The sequence below is a fragment of the Muntiacus reevesi genome, chromosome X (genome assembly GCF_963930625.1).
Source record: "Muntiacus reevesi chromosome X, mMunRee1.1, whole genome shotgun sequence".
In the NCBI taxonomy this organism is placed as follows: Eukaryota; Metazoa; Chordata; class Mammalia; order Artiodactyla; family Cervidae; genus Muntiacus; species Muntiacus reevesi.
The window spans coordinates 69,478,522-69,490,699 of NC_089271.1; the positions used below are offsets into that span (position 1 = coordinate 69,478,522).

At 35.5% G+C, this 12,178-nt stretch overlaps 1 protein-coding gene across 3 annotated transcripts in view; it reads left to right on the forward strand.

Moving 5' to 3' along the window:
* ATP7A (ATPase copper transporting alpha) overlaps positions 1–12,178 on the forward strand; it is a 141,927-nt gene that overhangs the window by 70,884 nt on the left and 58,865 nt on the right. For all 3 annotated transcript variants that reach the window (XM_065916975.1, XM_065916976.1, XM_065916977.1), the window contains exon 2: positions 147–287. In XM_065916975.1, the coding sequence (XP_065773047.1) occupies positions 168–287 (120 nt within the window). In that variant the 5' untranslated portion in view covers positions 147–167. The remainder of the gene's footprint in view (positions 1–146; positions 288–12,178) is intronic.

Consider the following 12,178-nt stretch of genomic DNA (forward strand, 5'->3'; position numbering starts at 1 on the left):
ATCTTTATCCATTCATCTGTTGGTGAACATTTAGATTGTTTCCATGTCTTGGCTATTGTAAACAGCACTGCAATGAACACTGGCATACATGTAAGAGGAAGGGTTATTTCCATGGCTGATATTAATAAGTTTATTGTTTCTAATAGGAATGTAAAGAAGAAATCAAAATGGATCTGAGTATGAGTGTGAATTCTGTCACCATCTCTGTTGAGGGAATGACATGTAGTTCCTGTGTTTGGACCATTGAACAGCAGATTGGAAAACTGAATGGTGTACATCATATTAAAGTAAGTTATTCCTTGGAAATCAGTGCTGTTGACTGGAATTCTTCTGGGAAATTATACTTCTAACACTGAAATAGATGCAGAAACACTAACATGTATGATATAAAGACTGTCATACTTCAAACCTTGAAGCTGAGTAAGTTTTCTTTGGCCCATTAACTTATTTTCTTGTTAAAGATAATAATAAATTATATATTTTTAAAATTTAAAAACATCTGAAGATTGAGTCTTGATGTTATGGTTGTATCAGTTTATGTTTTATGAGTATAGGTGCTGACATGAGTTTGAACATGGAAGATAGTGAAAGACAGTGAATCCTGGTGTGCAAAGAGTCAGACACAATTTATCGACTGAACAACAACAACATTTTTTATTACTGTTGATGTCATATTGAACTAAAATACATGTTCTCAAAGGAAGGATTATGGGGTTTCTTTCTCTTTTATATCATGACAGTTAGTATGTTTAGTAATAATGTAGTCTTCCCTAAGAACGTGCATATAAAGTATAACTAATTTTCTAAACATTTTCACTTTAGTTTTTAATTGCAAAACTAAAATAGACTTTTGTTAGACTATCTTAACACATTCCTGCTATAATTCATCTCAGAATCCTACTTAGTGTAAAAGAGTGATTTATTGTACATTCTAGTTTCTCTGTAGTGAACATGAATTGTTATTATAATTATTATACATAAATAAGAAAAGCTAAGCTTTGTTTAACACCTTTTAAACACAAAAGCCAAAAGTAGCAAACTCAACACAGGACTACCCCAAAGGAAACAAAATGATACCATGCCCCCTATATCCTGTAAAAAAATGTCTTTGGATGTTTCCTGTGCTCGTTTTTTTTTTTACTAGACATAGTGTGTTAAAGCTGCAAGGGGTCTTAGATATGACTTAAGTAGTCTAACACCCTCATTTTACACATGGACAGACTGAAGCCCAGATAAGGAAGTGATTTGTGCTACACAGCTACCTAATACTAAATAAAACTAGGACTCAAGTTCCATGATTCCTGGGCCAGAATGTTTTCTCGTCATACAGTATTTACAGATGCATTTTAATTTGCATATGGTTCTCAAACTTTTGATCTCCAATTTATTCTGTCATATAACTTCCAAAAAGAAAGAAAAGGAACCTGGTGTTTTCATCATCAACTTGCTTCCTACCACCAAATTGCTGTTTTAGCTCTGTGTCACTATTCTTTATATAAATTCTTCTAAGAATAATTTGAATATTTTTAGCATGAGATGCTTTGTATTGTATTTTATTTGTCACTGTATTTTTAATCTTTCTATTTCCATGTTCATAAAAGTATCTTTTAAAGTCTTTGGGGTTAAAAATATGTTTTGATGAAGTCCAACTTTCTCAGTTTCAGCACTGTTGACATTTTGGGCCGGATAATTCTTTGTCTTAGGAGAGTGCTTTGAAGGATGTTTAGCAACATCCCTCGCCTCCAACCATGAGATGCCAGTAGCCTCTCCTTCACTTATGACAACCAAAAATGTCTCCAGACATTGCCAGTGTTGCCTAGGGATGAAACTGCCTTCAGTTAGAGATCACTCCTGTAGTCCCTTCTCAGAGAACCTCAGAGAACCCTTTGGCTCTTCAGTTATTATTTGATGATGGTAAATTGATTTTCAAACAGGCTAATGTGCCCCTTTCTCTTCATGTTAGCTTCTTATGGTTCTTTTTTTGCCAGTGACAGGTATAGTGAAGTGTTTCTCAAACCACAGCATGAGAATCACCTGTAAGGCTTGTAAAACATAGATTGCTGCGTTCCACACCCAGAGTTTCTAAACAGAGTTTCTGTTTTAGTAGTAGATCTGAATGGGGCCTAAGAACTTGACTAAAGCTGTGGTCCTGGGACCACAGTTTAAGAACCATTGTATTGCATGAGCTATACTTACATTAAAGATTATTTGTCATTTGTTTGAAATTTAAATTTAACTGGGTCTGTCCTATATTTTCATTTACTAAATCTAGCTGGTAACCTACTTTGAAATCATTCCCCTTTACTTTTAGAGCCTCATAAACACTGATTTATTTATTGTTCCTATAGCTTTAACTTTTAAAAACTGCCATATAAATGGAATCATATAATAAGAGCCTGGCTTCTTTCATTTAACACTGTGCGTCTGAGATTCATCCATGTTGTTGCATGTATCACTGGCTCTTTCCTTTTTGTTTCTGAGGCGTTATTCTCTTGTGTGGATGTACCAAAGTTTGTTTACCCATTCATCTATTGAGAGACATTGGATTGTTTTCACTTTCGTGATTATGAAAAATGCTCTGAACGTTCACATCCAAGTCTTTGTGTAGATATAAGTTTTAATTTCTCTTAGGCAGATTCCTAGGATTGGATTTGTTCTATCATGTGGTAAGTGTATGTTCAACTTTTTGAGACACTGGCAAATGATTTACCATAGGGGCTGTGCTATTTTATGTCCCCACCAGCAATGTTTGAGGATTCCACTTTTCTCACATTATCTACAACACTTTGTATTACCAGTCCTTTTAGTTTTAGACATTCTCGTGGGTATGTAGTGGTATCTCAATTCTCATTCCTTTAATGGCTAATGAAATTGAGTATCTTTTTTTGTGCTTCTTAGGTATTTGTATACCTTCTTTGTGAAATGTCTGTCAAACCTCTTGTGAAATTTTTAGCTGCATGTTTTGTTATTATTCAGTTTTGATCATTTTCTATATATTCTGAATGTCTTCTCTTAGATATACGTCTTCCAATTTTTTTCCCCAGTCCGTGACTTTAATCTTTTAAAAGTGTCTTTCCCAGGTCAGCAGTTTTTACTTTTGTTGAATTCTAATTTATCCACTTTTTTTACGGAGCATACTTTTGGTGTCATAGCTAAGAAATCTTGACCTTACCCAAGATCACAAAGATTTTACACCTGTGTCTTCTAAAAGATTTTACATTTAGATCTATGATCCATTTTAAATTAATCTGTATACATTATGAGGTATGAGTTGAGGTTAATTGTCTTAAATATGGATATCCAGTTTGCTAAGCATCTCTATTTGTCGAAGAGTTTATTTTTTCTCCATTGAATTGCCTTTGCACCTTTGTTGAAGCTCAATTTACCATATACTTATGGATGTATTCCTGTATACTCTGTTCTGGTCCATTGATCTGTGTGTCTGTCCTGTAAATATCACACAATCTTGATTATTGTAGCTTTGTGATGAACCTTAAAGTCAAGTAGTATAATTTCTCAACTTTGTTATTTTTCAGAATTGTTTTGGCTATTCTATTTTCTTTCCATATACACATAAATTTTAGAATCAGTATATAGGTTTCTACGAAAATATCGCATGGGATTTTGACTGTGATTGTGTTGATTCTATAGATCTATTTGGATAGAATTAACATCTTAATAATATTAAGTATTTAAACCTTTGCACATGATGATAATATTAAGTATTCAAGCCTTTGCACATGATATAGCTCTCCATTTATTTAGGTATTCTTTATCAGGGATCTGTAGTTTTCATTGTGCAGATCCTGCATATATTTTATTAAACTTAATTATTTTCTGTTTTTAAATGATGTTTAAGTGGTACTTTTTTAAAATTTCAGTTTCAGTTGTTCATTACAAACATACAGAAATGCGGTTGGTTTTTGTATGTTGACTTTGTATCCTGAAATTTGCTAAACTATCATTAAATCTGTTAGCTTCTCTGGAGATTCTTGAGATTTTCCACATAAGCAATTATATCATCAGGGCATAAAAATAAGTTTTATTTTTTCCTTTTTAGTCTGTATGTATTTTATTCATTTTCTGTCTAGAACTTCCATTACGATTTTGAATAGGAGTGATGAAAGTGAACATCTGTGTCTTGTTCTGATTAAGGGGAAAACATTGTCCTTCACCTTTAAGTATTGTGTTAGTGTAGGGTTTTGTAGATGCCCTGTATCAGGTTAAGGAGATTCTTTCCTCTTCCTGGTTTTCTGAGAGCTTTTATTTGTAATCATGAATAGATGTTGAATTTTTTCAAGTGCTTTTTCTGCATCTAGAGGTGATCATATTGTTTTTCTTCTTTAAGGGTGTTAATATGGTGAATTACATTGATGATTTTCAAATGTTATACTAGCCATGCACTCCCAGGATAAGCCCAACTTGGTCAAAGAATACTTTTAATGAAAAATTTCAAACATACACAGAAGTACAAGGAATCTCCTTGTACCTGTCATCCATGGAATTCCTTGCTATTTATTTTCATGAAAGCATCATTTGATTTTGATCATGTATTTTGCTGATGCTTTGAAGATTTGATCTGGGCCTTCCTGCCTGTTGTACTTTGTTTAAGGTAGAGGTCCCTGACTGTGCTTAGTTGCTCAGTAGTGTCCAATTCTTTGCGGCCCCATGGACTGCAGCATGCCAGGCTCCTCTATTCATGGGGATGTTCCAGGCAAGAATACTGGAGTGGGTTGCCATGCCCTCCTCTGGGGATCTTCCCAACCCAGGGATCAAACCCGGGTCTCCCATACTGTGGAAGGATTCTTTACCGTATGAGTCACCAGGAAAGCCCTGACTAATGAATTGGAAATTCCTAGTATATCTCCATGCCATTTTCAAGCCTTTCTGCTGCCCTCTGTCCACCTCTTTTCTTGTCACTCTTCAGAATTCTCAGCATTGTTTGGAGCATAATTTCAGTGCTCTTTCCCGTGCTTCATTCAGTTTGGTTCCCCGCTTGTTCTTACCAATTTCTCTCCAACTTGTATCCGAGGGCCCAAAGACATTAATACCTTCTTGCCAAAAGTTTGGGGATTTCTACTATAATGATGGTAATATATGGATGCTTTTTCTTAAATATACTGTGAATTGCTGACTCTTCAGCATGTTTATTTTTATTGCCAGGGCTTAATGAGTCAATGTGTAATTTTAACTGAGTTGTGTCTTCACATGTATAATATACTTATTGTTTTAATATATTGTTTAAGCTTTCAAATCATTAAAACAACTTTATACTGGTGGTGGTTCTATTTACTGGAAGTTTCCTGTAATTTTTCTTTTATTCAGTATTCATTACAATGATGACAGAAAGTTAATGCAACTTTGAAATTTGATCAGCTTGCATCAGTCCTAAAAAGGTTTTTCTTTGACTAGTTCAGATCCATATGCAAAAGATAAATTTTAGACATGCTGCCCAGAATAGATGTAAATATTCTAAAGGGAGCTTTATCTAATTGGACATCAGATTTACTACAGGATTTAGAATTAGGAATCTGATGGATTCTAATAATCAGAAGCTCATTACATATTTTAAATGCTCAAATCATTAAATTGAAACCAGAATGTTTTGTGTATCTCCACATCAAATACTTATGGGAGTTCTGTCTTTTAATCTTAATCTAAACATTAAATTTTTACCCATTCTTCAGAGATTTCAAATGGATTTTAGCTTTTCAGTGAAGTAGGGGATTCATGCTTTCTTGTCCTTACAGTGTTCTTGTCTGTGATTCATGCATCTCATAAGATCTTAAGCAAATTAGCTTCAGTTTACCTTGTTTTTATTACCAAAAAATTGGCTAATTGGCACATAGTGATTCTTCATGAAATTTGATACAAAATTTCACCACATGTTGTGGTGCCAATATGTTGACAGTTATTATCTATATCTGAAACTCTGTTTTTTTCCATGTCTGAATCTCATATTCATCTTGGCCAGAGAGGACAAAGTAAACTGTATCCATTTTACTATTTGTTTGGGAAGAAAGTAGTGTTTCTCATTTGCTTACTAAACTACACACTCTGGTCAGATGAAACTATGTTGATGGTTGTGGCAGGAAAATCTTCCTTTACATATTACAGTGTAATATGCCTTCTGCTGAGTTTTCTGTCATGTATGTATCCATGTGAATACTTACATACGAAGTTTTCACTTTCACATGCTCCAAATGTGGGGTTTCCTCTGATTCTCCAGGCAAGGATACTGGAGTGGGTTGCTATGCCCTCCTTCAGGGAATCTTTCTGACCCAAGAATCAAACCAGCATCTCTTACCTCTCCTGCATTGGCAGGCAGATTCTTTACCACTAATGCCACCTGGGAAGCCCCATTTACCATCTACCTTGGCATAACTACAGTCTTAGAGGCTTCCTCATTGCCTCCTCTCTTCCTCCCCGCCCTAAGGACATTGCTGCCTTTAATTTGTTTTGAGGAGAGAGCCAAGTTGGAAAATCTGAGAGATAACAGGTAACTTTTATTAACTCTACTACAAGTTTCCTCCAAAGTGTTTGTATTCAAAATACTCAAATTTCTAAAAACATTTTGCAATTTTTCACTAATTGTAACTGTCCAAAAATCAGAGAGATATTTTTGCAATTTGCTAATTAGAAAAGAGGATGACAAAAATAGCTCTGCAACCTTCGTTCCAAAACTTTAAAAATGAATAATTTCAGTGAATAAGTATGACATCTGTACTTGATTTATCCTCAAGTGAAACCAATTAAACTTCTCCACTTGAGCTAAAATGGCTGTTGCTAGGGGCCAGAATAGAAGCTAAGTCTTAGTAATTAAGTGTGTGCTAATTTCAGTAAAGCTGTTTTAAGCATCTAGAAACTAGTTCACATAGTTTTTCTTCAAATTACTTAGGTTCTTGTTGTCTCCTGACAACTTAATGCATTTTCCAAAACCCTCAACTCTCTGACAAACTGTTTTAAATTATTAAATTTTTTCTAGTTATCTATGTAAAACTAAAAGATGAGATTCTCTTTTGATATTTGCAAGTACATTCCTGTATAAATTTTCCCCTAGAGACTTATTGCACCCCACTCATATATAAGGCTGCATCTTCCACTTTACTGCATTCACCACTGCTTAATATGACCTATTGGAGTTTCAGCTTCAGCATCAGTTCATTGGAAGGACTGATACTGAAGCTGAAACTCCAATACTTTGGCCACCTCATGCGAAGAGTTGACTCATTGGAAAAGACCCTGATGCTGGGAGGGATTGGGGGCAGGAAGAGAAGGGGATGACAGAGGATGAGATGACTGGATGGCATCACCAACTCGATGGACATGAGTTTGAGTGAACTCCGGGAGTTGGTGATGGACAGGGAGGCCTGGCGTGCTGTGATTCATGGGGTCACAGAGAGTCAGACACAACTGAGCGACTGAACTGAACTGAAAGTCAGAAAAATGCAATTAAGTTGGATTAAGCTGTACAAGAAAAGTAGCAAAAGTATAACATGAAAGCACTTTGTGTTATCAACAGTGATTTATATGGATCCTAGTGACAGATATTTAAGGCTATAATTTCCTGAGTACATTCATAATTTGTTTGCTAAAAATGAAGGTAGACATGTTTTTTCTGCCTTTTCCAGCTCTGCCTCTACAGTCAGAAGCCCATATGATACAGAGTATACTAGTAATCCTTCTTCTTTTCTCCTTCCTTTAAAATGTATATTCCTAAGTGTTGTTTTCTAGGCCCAGAGACAGGTTTATGGTGAAGCTAAGCTTAAGTTTCAGAGCCTTCCACTTGCATCGACCCCTTCTAAGACCTGGAAGGAATCATAGCAATGTTCCCATGGTTTTGTGTTTTTGTGAAAGTAAAATATTTTAACCACAATCCTTTAAATCCATTGTCTACTTCCACTTCGACCCACCTCTTTTAGACTTCCCTTTTATGTAGGTAGTATTGGATGTGCCACAGGCATTTTGGGGATCTGATTAATAGGTTGAATTGGGGATATGTTTAGTTTGGGGTTAGTAAAATATTTGGCTTTAAAGGGCTTCCCAGGTGGTGCTAGTGGTTAAGAATCCGCCTGCCAATGCAGGAGACACAAGAGACGCAAGAGACATGGATTCGATCCCTGGGTCAGGAAGAAGAGAATGGAGAGGGAATGGCTACCCACTCCAGTATTTTTGCCTGAAGAATTTCATGGACAGAGGAGCCGGGCAGGCTACAGTCCATGGGGTCGCAAATAGTTGGACGCGACTGAGCATGCATGTGTGCATGTGCGTGCACGCACATATATACACACACAGTTCTTAGTTGCTTTTGTGTATAATGAAATTTGTGCTCCAGATTCTGGTAGAATAATGTCCTTACCACTCATGATGCCAACTCACCAGAGTCATGGCATAAAGGAGTAGGGCCTAGTGTAAAAGTGATAAATGAGTGTTATCAATTCAAAGAGTATTTAAAGCTAGTTCACTGCACAAGTAAACTTCTGAAATGCCCTGAGATCTTATTGCTCCTATATGAAAGAAATTTGATAGTTTTCCTAAATTTGACAATCATATATAAAATGATTTTACAAAATCACTGTTAAATGAAGCAGCAGAGTACATATATAGCCAAACATGTAGAAAGAGAAAATATTATACAGGTGTAGGAGGTATTATTAATAAAAAAGTTACTTTAATGGATTTTATGGTATTTGGTAAGTTTCAAAACTTTATAACTTGTAATTTTGTTACTCATTTTTTTTCATTTATTTTTATTAGTTGGAGGCTAATTACTTTACAATATTGTAGTGGTTTTTGTCATACATTGACATGAATCAGCCATGGATTTACAAGTATTCCCCATCCCGATCCCCCCTCCCACCTCCCTCTCCACCCGATTCCTGTGGGTCTTCCCAGTGCACCAGGCCCGAGCACTTGTCTCATGCATCCAGCCTCATTTAGAATATTTACATTTGTACAGATGTTTTTTCATTTATAGTTTTGTGCTATTTTCCTTAGTGAAGGTCCCTCGAAAAGCTTACATTTCAGAGGCCACAAAAGGTGGATTCACCTCTTTCTAGGCACTGTATGGAAAATTGTCCTTGTCCGAACATAATTTATAGTCAGAATGCAGCTTAACACATAAATATTGGTCACTTCTTAAAGACTGTTAAGGTTTAAAATTTCTGGATCATAGTTTCTGAGATTATAATTAAGACTAATGTATAGTCAATTCAGAAACCAGATTTGAAGAGGACATTGTTTCAACTAAGTCAAGGAGCTGTTTGTTGTGTTTGGAATAAAACTCTGATATGAATTGATATAATAATTGTGATGTTAAATTGAGTATGATTGTTTTATTTAAAAAATGTTGCAGTGGAACAGATTAGAGATTTAATTAACAGGATTCAAGGCAAGTGAATTGTCAAGAAGTCTCTAACTTTGAAATAAATAGAATGAATATGATTATACCTCTTTGCAGCTTCAGCATTTAAATATAGTTTGGGTATTATGTCTTAAATTGCAAAGTTTATAAATGAGTGTTATACTCTTGTTCTGCCAAGACTGTAGACTTTAAAGAGATTAACTTGAAGCTTTATTTAATCACCCCAGTGGTCAGTTCAGCAGGAAAATAAAATGGGTAGATAATGTGAAGGTCTTTCTCTGAGATTGGCCTTTTTGAAAGGGGTAATGTAAAATTAAATTTAATTAGATATAAGCACCAAATGGCTCTAAAGGCTAATGCCTTATTAACAGATTACTTTGTCCTTGAAACTTAACTGCGTTTTGTGTACTTTTTCCTTTACTCAGATAAAGGCTGCAGTCCATTTTCCTAACAGACTATCCTTTACAAAAATGGTCATTAAAAAAAAAATAGTCATTTAGGTAATTCCCTAGCAATTCAGTGGTTAGGACTCATCACTCACTGCTGAGGGCCTGGGTTTAATCCCTGGCCAGGGAACTCAGATCCCACAAGCTGCACAGTGTGGCCAAAAAAAAAAAAAAAAAAAAAAAACCAATCAAGATGCTAGCAGTTACCAAATTCATCCTGTGGATCAACACATTCCTCGCTCCCCTTAAAATTAACTATTTTTTTTTAATTATTGGAAAAGTAACATACGTCCAGAGTAAAATCCCCTTTCTAAAAGAAACCAGTTATCAGTTTCCTATGTATGAATTCTAGAAATAGACTGAATATAAGATGAATAACATTTGTAGATCCATATGCTTACTTGAACAATCTAGGTTTGAACTGCACAGGTCCACTTATGCACTTTTTTTCAATAAATATGTGTTATAGTACTACACGATCTGTGGTTGGCTGAATCTGAGGGTGTGGAACTGAGGATATGGAGGGCCAAATGTAAAGTTATACATGAGGTGGGTGCCCCCACCACCATCTCCTTGTTGTTTAAGGGTTAACTGTGTATATATGTGTGTGTATATGTGTGAGGGCAGGAGGAGAAGGGGACAAAAGAGCATGAGATGGTTGGATGGCATCACCGACTTGATGAACATGGGTTTGGGTAAGCTCCGGGAATTGGTGATGGACAGGGAGGCCTGGCATGCTGCGATTTATGGGGTCGCAAAGAGTTGGACACGACTGAGCGACTGAACTGAACTGAAGCATACTATATACATACTGTTCTAACCTTGCTTTTTTTCACCTGGCAAATACATCTTATTGTTTCCTGTCAGCATATAGAAATCTGTCTTTATTTCTAGTTGTAACTTTTTCCCTCTAACATTTGGTATGGCAAATGATGATAGTGCATTGAACATTTCTTTTTTTCAAATGCTGTATTAGAGTAATATAGGCGTTTTGCCTTCTATAAATTCTTAGGTAATAAATGGCCATCCATGAAGATGTAGAATCAGTTATTCAAACAGGCTTAGGCTTCTGATTTAGTTGAACCAAGGATCAAAGAAATATCAAATCCAAGGTTTAAAACTAACAGTAGAGGAATCATGTAAAGAGGGACTTTTACTATTTCCTTTCTTTGTATATAAATTTTTATAATGAATAGTCATGCATTAGTTACATAATTTTTGAATAAAGTGAAATTATATTAGCAATGAAAATTTGGAAAAAACACTCAATTTACAGAAAAACAAGACTACAACTTAAACTAACAAAATCTCCATGTCTTTTTCATTTTAAAACATTTGACCTTTGAATTGTTAGAGTGGTTTTGGGCTGTTGTCTTAGTCTCTAAAAATTATCTTTTGCTAGTTCATACTACCCAAAGCAATCTATAGACTCAATGCAATCCCTATCAAGCTACCAATGGTATTTTTCAGATCTGGTTTCCTGTGGTTGGCTGAATCTGAGGGTGTGGAACTGAGGATATGGAGGGCCAAATGTAAAGTTATACATGAGGTGGGTGCCCTCATGTGAACAAATAATTTCACAATTTGTATGGAAATACAAAAAACCTCGAATAGCCAAAATTATCTTGAGAAAGAAGAATGGAACTGGAGGAATCAACCTGCCTGACTTCAGGCTCTACTACAAAGCCACAGTCATCAAGACAGTATGGTACTGGCACAAAGACAGAAATATAGATCAATGGAACAGAATAGAAAGCCCAGAGATAAATCCACGAACCTATGGACACCTTATCTTCGACAAAGGAGGCAAGGATATACAATGGAAAAAAGACAACCTCTTTAACAAGTGGTGCTGGGAAAACTGGTCAACCACTTGTAAGAGAATGAAACTAGAACACTTTCTAACACCATACACAGAAATAAACTCAAAATGGATTAAAGATCTAAATGTAAGACCAGAAACTATAAAACTCCTAGAGGAGAACATAGGCAAAACACTCTCTGACATAAATCACAGCAGGATCCTCTATGACCCACCTCCCAGAATATTGAAAATAAAAGCAAAAATAAACAAATGGGACCTAATGAAACTTAAAAGCTTTTGCACAACAAAGGAAACCATAAACAAAGTGAAAAGTCAGCCCTCAGATTGGGAGAAAATAATAGCAAACAAAGCAACAGACAAAGGATTAATCTCAAAAATATACAAGCAACTCCTGCAGCTCAATTCCAGAAAAATAAATGACCCAATCAAAAAATGGGCCAAAGAACTAAACAGACATTTCTCCAAAGACGACATACAGATGGCTAACAAACACATGAAAAGATGCTCAATATCACTCATTATCAGAGAAATGCAAATCAAAAC